Source organism: Micromys minutus (genome assembly GCF_963924665.1).
Source record: "Micromys minutus genome assembly, chromosome: 13".
Classification (NCBI taxonomy): Eukaryota; Metazoa; Chordata; class Mammalia; order Rodentia; family Muridae; genus Micromys; species Micromys minutus.
In genome coordinates, this window is record NC_137982.1 from 34,636,597 (window position 1) to 34,653,011 (window position 16,415).

Consider the following 16,415-nt stretch of genomic DNA (forward strand, 5'->3'; position numbering starts at 1 on the left):
AGGACATATAACCTGGATTTCATTTGTTTCCATAATAACCTTGTACTGAAAGCATTGTTTGACCTACTTTGCAGGTTACAGACTGAAACACTAGATATTTGCCTAGCCCTGTAGCAGTAGATGACACTGGGATTTCTAAAGCTCGCAGCCCTGACTATCACTGCTTTTATAAGCTAGGTGAGAAATCTGCAGAGACGAGACACTTAGCATGAGACATGCTGTTAAATAACAGACATGCAGGCAGCAGGACAATATGGGAGTAAAACACCGACCGTGAGCAGTGAGCGGTGAGCCATAATAAAGAAGATGCGGTATTGTTAGCAAGGCCCACGCATGAACGAGTCAGGAAGACTTGGCCATGGCCTCGTAGAATTGAGAAGGGTGGGGAAGTGGTGAGCTATTTTAGGTCAGGTGGGAATCAGCAGAAATGGAAATGTTCTTTCTGGTCACACCACAGGGAGCAAGGAAGGAAATGACCACTGCTACCCAGTGAGAAGGAAGGACCTACTTGAAGACCAAGGGCCAATGGAAGGTCACCAGGAATAACACCAAAGCTTTGCAGTAGAGCAAATCAATTGGGCAGGACACAATGAATGAACCAGCCAGGGGCTCAAATAAGATGCTGAAGTGGAAAAAGTATACTTGGGAAAAAGTAGAGAAGTGTGGTGCACTGCCCTAAGAGAATCTCGGCAGAGCACGCAGAAGTGAAGAAGGGGTCATGACTTAAACCTTAACTAGGTGAGAGGGGTGACCATGGTAACATTGCCCAGAAGAGAAGAGCCAGGAGGTGGCAGCTGAGGACCTGGATGTGTGAGGAGGCAAAATGCAGAAACAAGGAGAGCCCCTGGCATTTCATGAATTCAGCTTAGAACTAGGAAGAACTACTTTATTGACATATAGCATCAGTACTATACATTGGAAGAAAATAATTCAAACATATCGGATTTGTTTGGTTTCAGAAAATTGGGAGAAATTAACATAGTGTGTGGCCTGGGTGTACCACAATGGTCCTTTTTGCTACCCAGACCACTTTATCTCCTAAACAGGCTGGGTCTCCACATTAATACAGTGTTTTTGAGTAGTTGGGCTCGTAGAAATGGAGAAAACCTGCAACAGCCTGGGACGGTCAAAAGCTTCCTAGATTTCCACTCACACTTCACAATTTAGCGGTTACCTACAGCTTGCTGGTATCCTTCCTAAAGTCCTTGTCATACTTGCTTTTAAGCTCCATGCACATTTTGTATGGAACAAATACTCTTGGCATCCTTGTCCCTGTCTGGGCAACTAGAGTAGATCCAAGCTTCAGAAGAAACAAATAGTGTATTTCAACCACCCCAAGTCATCTTACAATTTGAGTTAGGTCTGCACTTCTAAGATGCTTTTCCCCTTTACGGGTCTATCTGCCCTTCCTGCTACATTGCCTGTGCTCCAAGGACTTCCTATGTCCTAGAATAAGTCATTTCCCTAAAGTTCACATCACTTCCAAGTCCCCAACCAGTTATTCTTTATCAGAAACAAACCAGAGAACAAATACTCCTTTACTCAGTTCCTGTGTGAAGCCCAATGAAACTGACTGTGGGTTGTGAGGCAGCATCTCCTAGTGGGGCCCCATCTTGCCTCCAGAGATACAGCTCCCAGAATTCTCACCAGCATTTAATACTTAACCTGGGATCTTGCAAGGGCCTTCATTTATAAGTGACAGGGCAGAGTGAGGATGGCTGAGTTGCTGCTACTACCATTAACAGTGAAGATAATAAACGGTCACACATGTTAAGAAAACCCTCACACACCAAAGAGACTAAAAATAAAACAGTGGAATTCATGGTCTAGGAAAACCAATAACACATTTTTCTATTATTTTTACAAAATAATTTGGTTCAATTAAAAAAAAACATAGTGGTCCTATTTTTCAAGCATTTTTCCTGTTTATAAAGCATGCCATGGTTCTATTAGTTTAAGGCTCCTGTCTCCTTGACACCAACTCTTATATAAAAAACCAGCTGAAGAATAGCCTCCTGAAATCCTCTCCACATAAACCTCAATACTGTGAGAATATGCTTTACCCCCTTGTTCCTCCAAGGGTATTTCTAGTTCCTCAGACGCCATGGTACTCAATTTACCTGGAATTATGCTGCAGAGCCATCAGAAGACGCTAATGAAAGGCTGGTGGCAGACAAGATAGCAAAGACCCCAGAGTGGTCTTAATGGCTGCGGCAGAGCAGGGCAGAGTTCTCACTGTCTCCAGCCAGAGCTGCACTTCCTTACAGTTCACCCCTCTAGTGTGGGGTGTGATTGCACTGTCCCAGAGTCCAGGAGGATGGGGCAGAAAGGGTGACCAAGGAAAACCACGAGAAGCTTAGCATGACAGGATGGTCTTTTCACAGCCCTAGAGAACCTGGAGGAACGCCACCCATTGCCCCATCCTGCTTCTCAAAACAAAGCAAACCGAGGCCAGATGTTAGCTTTAGCCAGGGTTTAAAAATGCTGCTCCTCAGTTATGAATTATTTTCTTCCCTTAAAAGAATGAGTAATGAATCTGAGCTTTACCCAGAGCAAGAGAAATGAGATGCTGTCAAGCAAGTCATTTTGAAGGGAAGAGGTAACATTCTTTAGCAGAGGGCTCAATGCAGTTATGCAAAATTTCCCTTTATAAAAGACCATTACTGTCCTAGGATAAATACAAAGTGCTGTTATGTATAAGCATTTACTGCTTGCCGTGGTTTGCTGTTTCCACTCTTTCCACAATGATCTTTGCTCTCAAAGGTAGCTCTGGCTCCTTAGTTTAAATTAGAACTCTGCTACTTAGCTGACATAATGTATTGCAAGGGAATAACACATTTCTATTCTATTCATCAATGTTAGTATGACATGCAGATTCACTATGGTACCTGATGCACATGCATCCTTCTCTTAAGATGCAGGCAGTGGAGGCATTCTTCTGTCCAATGAGAAAAGAGCAAATGATCAGCACCATGGAGCTCCTGGTGCTCACAAAGCCAGAGGGACACCATCCCAGCAGGAACCAAGAATTTGCACACACTCAAGATGAGCTTAGCTTGATAATTACATTTCTGACAAATAATGTCAGCTGGTTTCTCCTATGGTGCTGACTGGCTCCTCACCGGCTTCGATGAAAGAGATAAAGATCTAGCCATCGAGTTTTCTCCAACTCATATTTTACTTCTCAAGTGCCAAAGAAAGGAAATGCCAACTTCAATTGTATGTAGGCATTGTAGCAGCACATACAATTACTAAGAAAGTGACTGAGGGAGGGTTGCCCATGTAGGGCCTTATATATTTTCATATATATTTATCCCACACACTTCTCCTTCAACACAACCTACATCCTCTACGGTTATGATCAAGGAAGTGTCAGCATCTGAGGCTCAGAGAAATCATACTCACGGTTGACAGAGCTTCACCAGGTCTTGGTCAGTGGTATTGGGGGGCAGGCCTCGGATGTAGAGGTTTGTCTTGCTCAGTTGATCCCATCCTGAGTTGCTACTGCTGCTACTGTTGTTATTACTGCTGGTGGTGCTGGGACTGGGAGGGGCCATGGGGTGCGCTGGGACCAGAGACTGCTGCAAAACAGAGACCAGGGTGTGTCAGAGCAAAAGTAAGGAATCAAGCACCACTCAGAGGATATGTGAGCTACAAAAAAATTTTTTTAAAAAGACGCCAAAATTAAACACAGATTATTCTGAGCTTCTATGATGTAAAATTTAACTTACAGGTGAAAAAAATATATCTATTTATTTTAAGACAAACAAACCAACCAACCAGAAAAACCACCAAAAAAAATCCTTTCAACATGAAATAAAAGAATTTTACTCAGCAATATCTGAAATGTGGATGAATTTATGGATAATCAATTTATTCATAGATTTTAAAGAACCTATCTCCTGAGTGAGTCTCAAAATTAACTTGCATGAGGTCACATGATACTGTCATCTTAATATACAGTAATTTAGAAATCACTAGGCTTTTGAAAAGCCTTCAGATCCTGAAGTATATTTGATTGAAAGTAGCTGATTATCTAGAGTACTCTTTAAAAGGAGACTCTTCATATGTAAGAAAGTTAGAGCTTCACCCAGAGCCTCACACTTCTAAGCAAGAACTGTGGCTTCGTGGAGACATCTGGATGAGATTCACCGCACACTGCTTCACTCTGGCTGACCTTGTGAAATTTAACCCCTGTGAGAATGCTGTGGCAGTTGGAAACCTTCCCAAGAGGGCATCCTGTAAAGCCTGCAGCTCGGGGTTTCTCAGGCTTGACTCTCCAGTCAGCAGCCACCTAAGAAGAATTTCTGAAGTATGCACACCAGATACTGCTGCTCTGAAAGAGTGCTGGTGGAAGAAAACCACAGCTCTCGACCCTAGGCCCCACACAAGACTTTTGAGGAAGTTAAAGGGCTCAGCCCAACAACAGTGAGTAGAACCCAAATGGTCCTCACAGCCAATGTGTGGCAGTATCCGGGAGTATCCCCTTCATCATTTTCTCAGTAATAAACATATAAAGCCAAGAATAGCACTTACACAACATACAAAAACCTAAACACTTGCTAGACACTCAACAAAGATTTCAAATATTGATATCAGGCATTTACCACTATAGACAAAAATGTAAGGCATGTGGAAGAAAAATTAAACCCCACAACAGAAAACGTGGAGAGTCGACATATAGAACTGTCACTTTCTTGCCAGCAATTCGGATGCTCATTATAGCTAGCATGGTCTGTGCCTAGCTTCTGCCATGGGCATGCTAATTCCACAACATCTTAACAAGCTGAGAACTCAGTAACTCTATCTTCTGGTTCTTTACCGTCCTCCCTCTGTTTAGGGCCCCTACTAAGTTGTTACTTAAATACCACTTTATCTAAGGAGACTCTTTCATAGGGAGAGTACCTGGAGTGGGGGGGAATGAGCAAAGGGTGAGGAAATTTTACTTCCTAAGAGCTGAACTTGACCTAGGAATATTGGTATTGCTTAATCTAAAACCAAAACTGCCCTGTCTTTCCAAATCATGATTCATAGCTTTTAGGGGCAAGTAAACTCACATCTGTGACTACACTTTACGGAGTAAAGACACTGGTTTCTAGGTACAAATCCACTTGGTCCTGTCCCCTGATCTACCACAGATGTCACACAAATGTCTGCTCTTCTTCTCAAGTGCCTCAGTATCTCCATATATCCATCCTCTCTTCTTCTCATAGCTAAACCAAGGCACTAGAGGTACTAGACAGGTACACCCATTAGCTTCCATCTCCCAAGTGTCCTACTGACAGAGAACTGGTAACCAGAGACAGAAGTAAGACAGACCACGTATTCTCTTAAATGTCATATGATCAGTGCCCAAGATACCATCCCAGAGCACAAGGTAATTGGTATCAGCAGTAGGATAGAAGATGCTGGCTACTGAACAACATCAGGGATGAAGGGCTAGGCTGTAGTTAGAGGTAGAACATTTGCTTAACATAGAGAGTCTTGGGTAAAATAATTATATGTCATGCCAGGGATGTTAACTGGGTAAGCAGAAAAGAGCTGTGGTTTGGGGCCCTCCTAGAATTTTTGTGAGAATGCAGCAGGGACAAGCATATGGACCTGTGGACGTTCTAAACACTGCATGTCAATCCAAGTCTGGATCCATGCTAGCCCCCATCTTACCTGGTTCTAATGCAGGTGTGTTAGGTGTGGACTTGTTCTGATTAGAAGAAACATATGGGTTATCATTAATTCAGGGACTATTTAGAATTAAAAGTAGACTTTATTTATCTATATGTTGCTGATGGTAAAGATCCACAATTTGTACTTCTAAGTTTATAAGTGCTTGACAGTCATCTATATTTATAGTAACCATAATTTCCCCTGGAGGGAAGCAGGTGAGGAACCTGGGTCTTCCTGTAGGGTACAGGACCTCCAAGAGTTTAGATTCCAGGAAGGGTAAGAGGGTCCCAAATTCACATGAGGATGATGACTCCTCTACAATACAAAGTTCAAGTTAAATTTTACCTAAACAACAAGGCTTCCCAGAACTAGCTGAAGAGAAAGATGCCTGAGAGAAAGCTGAAGATTTCAGCTGAAAAAAAAAAAGGTATAGAAAATTTCAGATTAAAGATTAACTTTTTAGAACTCACCAAGTCTGAGCTGGGAATACAGCTCAGTAGTAGACATGTACAAAAATCCATGTTCAATGGCAACCCCCCACCACACACACAAAGTCACTGAATCTAAAAATGTAACCCCCACAGAGAACACTATATGTTTGAAGACAAAAATCCCCCAAACAATAGAAACTTTACTCTTAAACCTTCTGAAAGGACTGGTAATAGTTGAAATAGAGTACTGAGCATAAATGGGCGCCTATTTGCTAAGTGTTGCGTGCTGTGTGTGCCTTGCGTCCTGCCTTCTGTCTCACTCCATAAACAGGTACAGCACTGCACTCTCATTGTACGGATTAGGAAAGTGTCTTAGGAGCACTTAACTCAGTAAGTCGGGGCAGGGCTGCAATTTGAACTGAGATCTGCCAGATAACAAAGTCAGTAGCTTCAAAACCCTTAAGTGGCCTCCAGATGCCTCCCATCTCTTCAATGTGCCATATTGCTTTCCTTCATCTGCTCTGCCCATTCTCACGCAACCTAATTACCAAATTCTTGTTATTCTGCTGCAGTGTGACTCCTTACACCGCTGGCTGTTATGCAAGAGCAAAAGGTTCTTCTGGATGAGTCTAATTAGTGCACTGTGAACTAGGGGAGGTGAAAACCCCATTAGCTTGAAAATCGAAGGATTAAATAAATCCTGCTTTATAAACTTGTTCCCTTAAAGAAAGGATTCTGACAGAGAGAAATGACAGCTTGGCATGCATGTGGCCTTAGGTTCAATTCCACATTCACCAAGAAAGGATAAGCGGATGAATCTTTTGTTTTTGTGAAACAGGGTCTGGATAAAATTCATAATCACTGGGCCTCCCAGGCATAGGGGTTGAAGGTCTGTACCACTACGCCCAGAAAAAGCATGAAGTTTGACAGTTATGGTGGTAAATATTGTGGAGGTTCTCTTAAAAGTGAAAAATAATAGTCTACCATGGTAGATCACACCTATAATCCCGGTGCTTGGGAGCCTGAGGCAGGAGGAATGAAAATTTGAGGGTTATATATCGTAAAATTCAATAAAACAACAACAAAAACATAAACAAAAAGAGAGCCATCACAACCCAATAATCATACCACATTTAAATGAAAAAAAAAACCAAAAAACTGTATGTCAGAGCAACATCTATACTTCCTTGATTTACAAACACTAACAAGAAGTAACAAACTAAATGTCCATCAAGTGATGGATGGGCGAAGAAAACATATACATATACACACAGTGGAATATTATTTAGCCAGTAAAACTGACATTGTATTACTTACAGCATCATGGGTGAAATTAGAAGTTACATGTTAAGAGAAATAATTAAGATACAGAAATGATGCTCATCCTATAGAATATGAAACAGCCCATCTTACAGAAGAGAGTAGAGGGGAGAGACTGCGGAAAGGTTCCTCAAATAATGTCAAGTCAGTGTTCGACAGGAGTGAGAGGAATCAGTGTACTCTTCTGTAGCAGCATGGGTATTGTGAATGGACCGTATGTTTCAAAGGTAGAAAGGATTCTGAAAGTTTTCAACATGAAGAGATAATTTTTGACGTGAGAGGTTCATCCTGATTTAAAATTTGTAAATCTATGGAAATACTACATCACCCCATTAATATGTACAATTGTGTATTTTAACGTATCCATTAAAATAACTTGATATTAGTAAATGAGTCGCTGATATCATTAAAACTATTTAAAAAGAGAGAGAGAATGAATTCTGCATATGCCTTCTGAAAGCTACCATAGAGTAATGCCAGAAACTGCAGTCAGAATTTTAATGTTTGACATCAAATAGGGCAAAAATCAAACCTTTTCTTGTAGATAGAGTTCAAACAAACAAGCAAGCAAACAAATGCCCTATCACTGTTTGAGTCTTTAACTACAGCTTCAGAACTTGATTAATCCCAAGTGGCTATGCTTATACTCAGGATATGTGCCTAGATGGCACAAAAGAAAACTTACTTAAAGAAATAAAATACAGTCATAAGAGACAATTTCAACCAGACTGTTTTGGCACCACTTGGCCTTCAACATCTACCTAGGAAAATCCCTAGAGTGCCTTGCGATGTGAAGACACCCTGTGCTCAAAGTAGTTTAAACACATTCAATCAAGTTAGGGACCCCAGGCAACAGTTAGTACCTAGCCAGCCCCAAGGAGCCCAAGATCTGTCTCTAGGTTTTCACTAGCTGAGGTTCCACAAATAGCCACAATTCTTGTCTCTCCCGTGTGTGGGGGAAACAAGGTAATAAGAGTTTTCATGGTAACCATTTACCTGAGTTTAATTTGTAATTAGTTAGGGTTTCTATTGCTGTGATAAAAATACCATGACCAAAGGCAACTTGGGCAGAAAAAAGCTTTATTTCATCTTACACCTTGTAGTCCATCATCTATGGAAGTTAGGGTAAGAACTTAAGGCAGAGACCAACACAGAGACCATAAAGGAATGCTGGTTTCTGGCTTGCTCCTCCTACCTTGCTCAGTCTGTTTTCTCTTACACCCCAGGAGCACCTGCTCTGGGGTGGCATGGCCCACACTGGACTGGAACTTTCTATATCAATCAGTAATTAAGAAAATCTTCTACACTGCCTCACCTGGGGAACCACCCCATATACGGCCACCAAACCCAAGCACTATTGCTGATGCGAAGAAGTGTTCACAGGTGGGACCCAGATATGGATGTCTCCACAGAGGCTCTCCCAGAGTCATACTGATACAGATGAGAATGCTTGCAGCTAAACATCAGACTGAACACAGAGACCCCAATGAAAGAGCGAGAGAAAGGACTAAAAGAGCTGAAAGGTTTGCAACCTCATGGGAAGAACAACACCATCAACCAGCCAAGGCACTGAGGTGGAGAGGGTGATTGGGAGAGGGAGCACCGTCATGGAAGCAAGTTGAGAGGAAGGGGGGGGGAGAGGTATAACATTTGAAATGTAAATACAGAAAATATTCAATAAAATTGAAAAAAAACTTCTACAAACTTGTCTAGGGCAATCTTACAGAAGCATTTTCTCAACTAAGATGGCCTCTTCAAAACCATGTTTAGGTTTGTGTTAGGCTTTTACACACACACACTCTCTCTCTCTCTCTCTCTCTCTCATGACAAAAATCAGCAGAGAATAAACAGGTGGCTGCAATGGCAGATGGCTCGCTCTGCCTATGTGAGTAGATGACATCAGAAGTTCTTGTGCACACTCAGGAGGGCTTCCTAGGTGCACAGCATTATGGGACTCCTGGGGACAGCATCCAGAGAGCACATCCTGCAAAGACAGTAATGTTTACCCTGCCATGAAGACCCTCAGAATTCTTCACTCACAGGACTGGCAGCAGGCCAGAGGTAACCACGGTTCTGCCCTCGGCATCTTATCTCTAGTAAACAGCACCGGGTATGTCTTTTATATTGATGCAAGGCTAAAAATCCTTTACGGGAAAAGTAGAATGAACTGTATGTGAACTAAAACCAACTAGTCACCAATCCATTGTTATAGACAGTAATTCAGCCAAGCCCATTATAGCTAAAGACTTGCCATTTTGAGCTGTCTCATTTCCTTTCTATCTAGTGATAAAGACAAAGAACGCCCATCCCCCTCCCATGGGCTTTACTTCTGAACCTCCCTAAGAATTCTATTATATTTTAGAGGAAAAGGAAACCTAGGATGTATTTTCCAAGTTGTCTCCAATCTCCATTAAGACTACCCTGTCGACAGTCTATGTCAGACTGCCCACCCTAATTTAAAAAGGTTAGAGCCCGCCTCTTCTGTAGTCCTTACATACATGCACATACACTCATCACTGCCGCCCAAACACCAACTACTTCCCTTTTCTCTACTGTTTCTCAGCGCAGAGAGATCTGCCTTATGAAACACGAGGAAATAGTATGCTATCACACCTTCATGAGGAAGAGCTACGAGACAACACTATGGAGGATGCTAACGGTTTATCTTCCCATCATTCTGGATGCAAAAGAAAGTCACCCACTGAATGCAACTAGCTGATAAGAAGGGGTGTACACAGTGTGCCAGTTCTGCCCCACTTGGGATGTTGACTTCCACGGGGCTGGATTGGAGGCTGAGAAATCTAGTGCTGGTGAAGGATAGTGAAGAAGACTGAGGAGACGGAATTAGAGAGCTAAGAATCAGACAGCAGGCGGGACGCTGCTGTCTTTACAGGTAGACCAAAGCAAGATGACCTGAAGTCCCTGCTGGATGGTGTCCCACTGGCCTATGCCCAGGAAGTAAGAAAGTAGCTGTCAATCCTCTCCAACAGGTGGATATTGTCGTCTTCAATCCCCTAGCTGATTAGGTGATGAAACCAGTTCTCCTATCTTTGCTGTCCTTGTTTGGAAATAAACCCAGTAGTTGTCCCTCAAGATTATGAAAATGGGCAACAGATTGGTAAGTATTTTTTGGTTGGATGCAAGCTTGCCAAAGGAGAGGGACACATGTTATACTCACTACTCATGTGAAGTATAAAAATAAAAATTCTCTAATGGGGCTGGAGAGATGGCTCGGAGGTTAAGAATATTTGCTACTCTTGCAGAGGACCAGGTTGTTCCCAGAACCCACAGGATGGGTCACAACTGTTTGTCGTTATAATTCCGGGGGATCTGACACCCTCTTTAGGCCTTGGTGGACACTAGGTGTGCATGCAGACAAACCACTCACATAAGATAAAAATAAATACATCCTTAGAAAAACTGTCCACATTAGGAAGGGAAGCTTCTGGAGAGTAGGCCCTTGGCCTCAACCACCCTTAACTGCATAGTAAGCCATAGTAAGCTAAAAACACAGTTCAGCCAAGGACAGGTGAGGGAGAAGAGAGGATGATAAAGAAGGCTGTTAAAGGGGTAAGCTGCATATTAAGTACCAGTAACACTGGACAGCAGAGGTGTTAACTGGCCCAACAGAGGAAGGACCATTATGCAAGACTATGAGCGACACACCTGTACTAGCTGGCTTTCTATTATCCTGATAAACACTGTCAGCAAAGGCAACTTGGGGAAGAAATGATTTATTTACCTTACACTCCCAGGGCACAGTCTACCTCTGAGGGAAGTTTGGGCAGGAACTCAGCACAGAGAGTCACAGGGAAACAACCTCCTTACTACCTTTCTCACACAACTCAGGACCACCTGTCCAGGAGTGGCACCATCTACAGTGGGCAGGGCCCTCCCACATCAATCTTTAATAAAAAAAAACCCAAAAACAGAAACAAAAAAGAACCTGATCTCTGAAGCTATGCATTGTGGGTAGTATATGCTTCCTACCAAGGGTTACTGATGTTACATTCTTCTCATTCCCTGTCCAGCTATCACCCTATGTCTACCCAATCCCTAAGGACTTTCTGCTGTTGTTTAACTAGCCTCTCACATCTGCCGGGAGGTCTGTGTACTCATTCAGTCACTCGCATTTTCTTCAGAAGATAGGTTTTCAACTGAAGTTTCCTAGACAGCCCTGGCTTGCATTGGGTTGACAAAACTAAATAGCAAACGCTCAACCTGTGTGGTTTGCAGGAGGCTCCAAGAACATGATGGGAAGGGAGATTTGCAAAGGCTGAGGTAGAACCTAGAAAGCAAGTTGGAGTCGTGATGTTATAGGTTGCAGAGTGTGACATTAGATTAAGAGGGTTGCTTGTGGGGAATATCAACCTAGTCACCCTCATTTCCAAATCCCCAGTGGAAAGTAAAGACTTCTGGGTAGGACAATCAGTAAGGGCAGATTCACAGTCTGCCTTGGCGAAGAACAGGAATGAATGCATCTTTGTACACCTCAGTTGCTCCTGTGGGAAATGCACAAGGGAGGCTGGTGGGTTTCTAAGCTCTCTTCCAGTTCTAAAATTCGACAGCTGGCTCATATTCCTTGCCAGCCCCACTGAAGACACAGAAGGCAGCAAGCTGCTGCCAGACAGGCGGACAGACAAAAGGAGCAACAGAGAGGATGGGCAGACCCCAACTGCAGTGTTCTGTCCAACCTTCGCAGCTACGTGTGGCAGGCACTACATAGCAACCATGCCTACCTAGGGCCAGCACTATGTGCCCATATGATCACTGACTAAGAAATGGCCCCCAATACTAGCTAAAGTCACAATGGACGGCCTGCTGAAAAGAACAAGCTGAAAGTATTTACAAACAAAATCAGTGATCTCAGCTGCACTGGGGCTCCCTGCTCCTCAGCAGGCTGGGTTTGGGCATGTATCAAAGTGACACTTCCAGTTCTGTTCACTTGCAACAGCTCCAAAACCACCTGAAGAGAAAACCCAAGACAAAGCAAACTGCACGGGCAGACAAGCAGCTCTTGGTGCGTGGTAAACAAACGCTTGCTAAACTCAGGTGTGAGAGCAACATCGGCGTTGCGGAATTCTGAACCCAGGTGTGCAGTGTTTGCCTTCTCCTGAGCCCCGAATGTGGAATTTCCAGGCTGAGCCAATTCTCTGCCTGTGAGCAGCAGAGACGAGAGCTTTCCTCTCATTTTCACTGCAAGCAAACCGACAAAACTTCCGGGGAAGCCAGATTTCAGCTTGTGCTGTGGCTGTTCTGAGCAGCTGTGCTGCGCTCTGGGGAGTGAGGGAGTCCAGGGCAAAGCACCCCACATTCCATGTTGTTCTCCAAAGTTAAACCACAGTACAGGCTATACCTTTGCTTAGAGTTCCTTCCAAAAGAAGACATCTTGCTGAGGTTGCAAAATTCTCAGAGCAGTGATTACGCACTCTGAAATTCTCCCTGCTAAACAATACTTACAGAAAACAGGGCAGAAAGACTGAGCAAGCATTAAGTTAGAAAACTTAGGAGCAACTTTTAAACAAAAGACCCCAAATGACTTGGTCCAAGTCACTCATTGATTTTAGACAGAGAAAGTGATTGCGTCTCATTCGTGGGTTCACAAATTAATCCCCAGAGAGAAAGTGTTCTGTGTACTTTTCGGAAACTGAGTTAGGAATATCTGAACTCTTCTTGTTTATGAACCCACACAAAATACTGTCTGCCCTCTGACGCTCTGATTTATGTATTACACCTACAGGGAATTTCCTACTTAACAGAACTCAAAATGCAGAAGTTTCTTTCTCCTCTCTTTGTACCTCTGTGTACTGAACCCAGGACTCAAGACTATGGGCACCTGTGACCATGCCCTGGTGAAGTTTGTATCTGTGTCTTTCTCTCTGGAATGATTTAGTTAATACTGCCTACAATTACAACTTTAACTTAAAAAAGTTTTCCCTTTAGATGTGCCTTAGAGATTTACTTCTTGTCTGAGCTCCACGCTGTGATTCTTGTCTGTCCCTGCACCTCACACTCCAGGTGAAGCCCCATGTCCTGGAGTTTACAAGCAGGGACATGTAAAACTGAAACGAATTTTGGTGGGATATTTTCTTTACCATATGTAAATATTTTCAAGTTGCTCATTATATATTATTATTGTTGCTCATTATTTTATTATTATTATTATTATTATTACTATTACTATTACTATTATTATTATTATTATTATTATTATTATTATCTTATTGAGTTGCTGGCAGTGACTTACTGAGTTTAGCTGATACCAAGCCATGTGCAGGTTCAAAACCTGCAAGCATTTCTCAACTTCAAGTGCCTACAACTCGGGAGCAGGTGAAATATAGCATCTGACTCAGAGATTTCCCCTGGGGCATTCTAACGAGCCTCCACCTTTGCTCATCGTTTGTGGGGACAAATCAGGAAGGTCCGCCAGCATTAAGGTGGAGCAACCCACAGCAAAGAACACAGCCATTAACTCATGGTGGGCTGGAACACCCAGACATTACAAATACACACACTGGGAAAAAACAGGAATCCCGATGAACAGGGGGAAATGAGGTTGAACTGGAATTTGTTAAATTTTTAATAAAGGTTTTTAAAGACAATATATTTTCATCATACTTCTCCATCCATTCTTCCTCACCTCCCTACCCACCCAACTTTATCTTCTTTCTCCCCCCCACTCTCAAAAGGAAAAGCAACAACACAAAAATCAAAAACAAACTTTAAAAAACTAGGCAAAACACCAAAACAAAACAAGACACAGAACCAGCCCATGGAGTTCATTTTTTGTTGGCCACCAACTCCAGGACATGGGGCTTCACCTTGGAGTGTGAAGTGCAGGGACAGACAAGCATCACAGGAAGCAGATCTCCCCTCCCAGCAGGTATCAGATGCAAAGGGCTTCCTGGTTAAAGGTGGGACTTTGTGTCAGTTCCCCTTTTTGGCAGGGATTCTGTCTGGTGAGAACCTGTGTGGGTCCTGTATGTGTTGTCTCAGTCTGTGCGTTCACACGTGCGACAGCAGGTGTCTGGAGATGCTGCTCCTTTACCTCTGGCCCTCACATTCTTTCCACTGCCTCTTCCTGAGATCCCTGAACCTTGAGGGAGGACTTTAGTAAGGACAGCCCTTTTGAGGGACAAAGAGAATGCCCTTCCCACCCCAAAAAGGGAGCTTGGCTTTAAAATGTTAAGAAACACAAATTGAGCCTAATTTTTTCACTCTTCTTTTGGCCTCCTGAAGTCAAACCATGTATCTAAGGTCACCTGAAAAAGTAGAGGAAAAGCCGGGCCTGTTTTCCTGCAGAAGCTGTTATAAGGCCCTGGTGCTTACCAGCTGTGGAAGCAACAAGGACAACAACAGCAGGAACTTCCCTAAGAAACTTTCACAGAATGAGTAGACTTGACAGTCTGGCTCTGCTGAGACACTGGGGAAACAGTGTATCCTTACTGTGGCTCTCAGCATCCACACTACAGTCATCCTGGATTACAGGGCTATCCATAAATATCTTCAGATTTGTTTTTGCTTGCTTATTTTTGTTTTGTAGTAAAACTTGGTAAATAGCATGCCTGGTCCTGATTTGTACAATCTCCATCAAGAGAAAAGAATCAACTGGGTCAACTATAGCGGCCTGAAGCCTTTCTGTCTAAGGAATACATTCCAGGTTAACTGACATTTTTATTGCTTGGATTAGGAACCCTTGGAGGGCCTGCTTTACACGTCATAAAGCCATTTGCTTTAAAAAGTGACACTGACTGTCTAGTTCTATTCAATGAGCTATTTGTAAGACTTTTTCTTTTGCTTACTTGTGCTTCCTTTTATCAGAAGTTCATAAATGCAAAAGCTCAGATGAACTTTTAGACCAACTGGGGTTCCTTCAAGAGTCCAAAAACCTACACAGCCTATTCTCAGAACACTCTGGAGGGCTGCTTTCCACCATCAGTACTTTGAGTCATTATTAAGTAAGACACCTGGCCTTTTCCACTTTCCCAGAGACACAGTTTTTTACAGATCAAATTTTGACTACCTGGGTAAACAGTATGTACACTAACAATCTCTCTAAGACTGTCAACTCCTCCTGGAAGTCATCCCCAGATATGGCTGTCCGTCAGCACGGCCACAGAGGAATCGAGCTCAGAAAATATGGTGCCTTGGAAACTAGGAGTTAAGTGCTGGCTCAGGTATTTTTTATTTTTATTTTTTTTTATCTTTAACAAGGCAGACTGAAGGAAAATCTTGTTCTGTGAAGCAGAATCTTACATTTTCCAGAATTCAAACTTGGTACGGTGGCACACACCTTTCATCCTAGTAGGCAGGAGAAGGTAGATCTCTGTGAGTCTGAGGCCAGCTTGGTCTGCATAGTCTGTTTTAGGCCACACAGGGATACAAAGTGAACCATCATCTCAAAAGGAAAAAAAAAATCAAATTCATGTAATCCAATCATGGCTTTTCTTCTAAAATTATATCACATTATTCTGTATAAAAATGTATTGCTCAGCAATAGAAAAGTACAAGGATGAAGCCTGCTGAACACCTTTTACATTTTTGTTACTAAGGTTACAAGCTGTGGACTCATCGTCTCCTGGTTCATACTGCAATCCACTGAAGATGTCTCATAGCTCCTCTCCAGTGTGTTCTGTGCTACTATGCAAAGTTCTGGCTCTCCAGTCCGTATTTGGGGCTTTGAGGTTGATACCGGTGGGCCCATGACACTTGATTCTTGTTGTTTTGTATTTCCCCATCCTTTCATTAAAGTTGGTTTTATTATAAATATTTTACTTTTGCTGCACATAACAGAATACACAGTTTTTTATTTTCTGTTATCCCACATTAATCTAGATTATTAGCAGTGAATCTTACAAGTCCCTACTCTTCTGAGTGAAAAAAATAGGAGGAGCCTCCATCACCACCCCCTTTCCATTCACCACAGGAAACAGGAAGCAAGTTAGATCTCAGGAGAAACTGGCTTCTGGGGACTCCACACTATGACAGTGGAAGGAGTCA

The 16,415-nt window shown here is 42.8% G+C and overlaps 1 protein-coding gene across 5 annotated transcripts in view; it reads right to left on the reverse strand.

Moving 5' to 3' along the window:
- RBMS1 (RNA binding motif single stranded interacting protein 1) overlaps positions 1 to 16,415 on the reverse strand; it is a 207,644-nt gene that overhangs the window by 87,255 nt on the left and 103,974 nt on the right. For all 5 annotated transcript variants that reach the window (XM_080927910.1, XM_080927909.1, XM_080927907.1 and 2 more), the window contains exon 2: positions 3,406 to 3,581. In XM_080927910.1, coding sequence (XP_080784036.1) covers positions 3,406 to 3,581 — 176 coding nt within the window. The remainder of the gene's footprint in view (positions 1 to 3,405; positions 3,582 to 16,415) is intronic.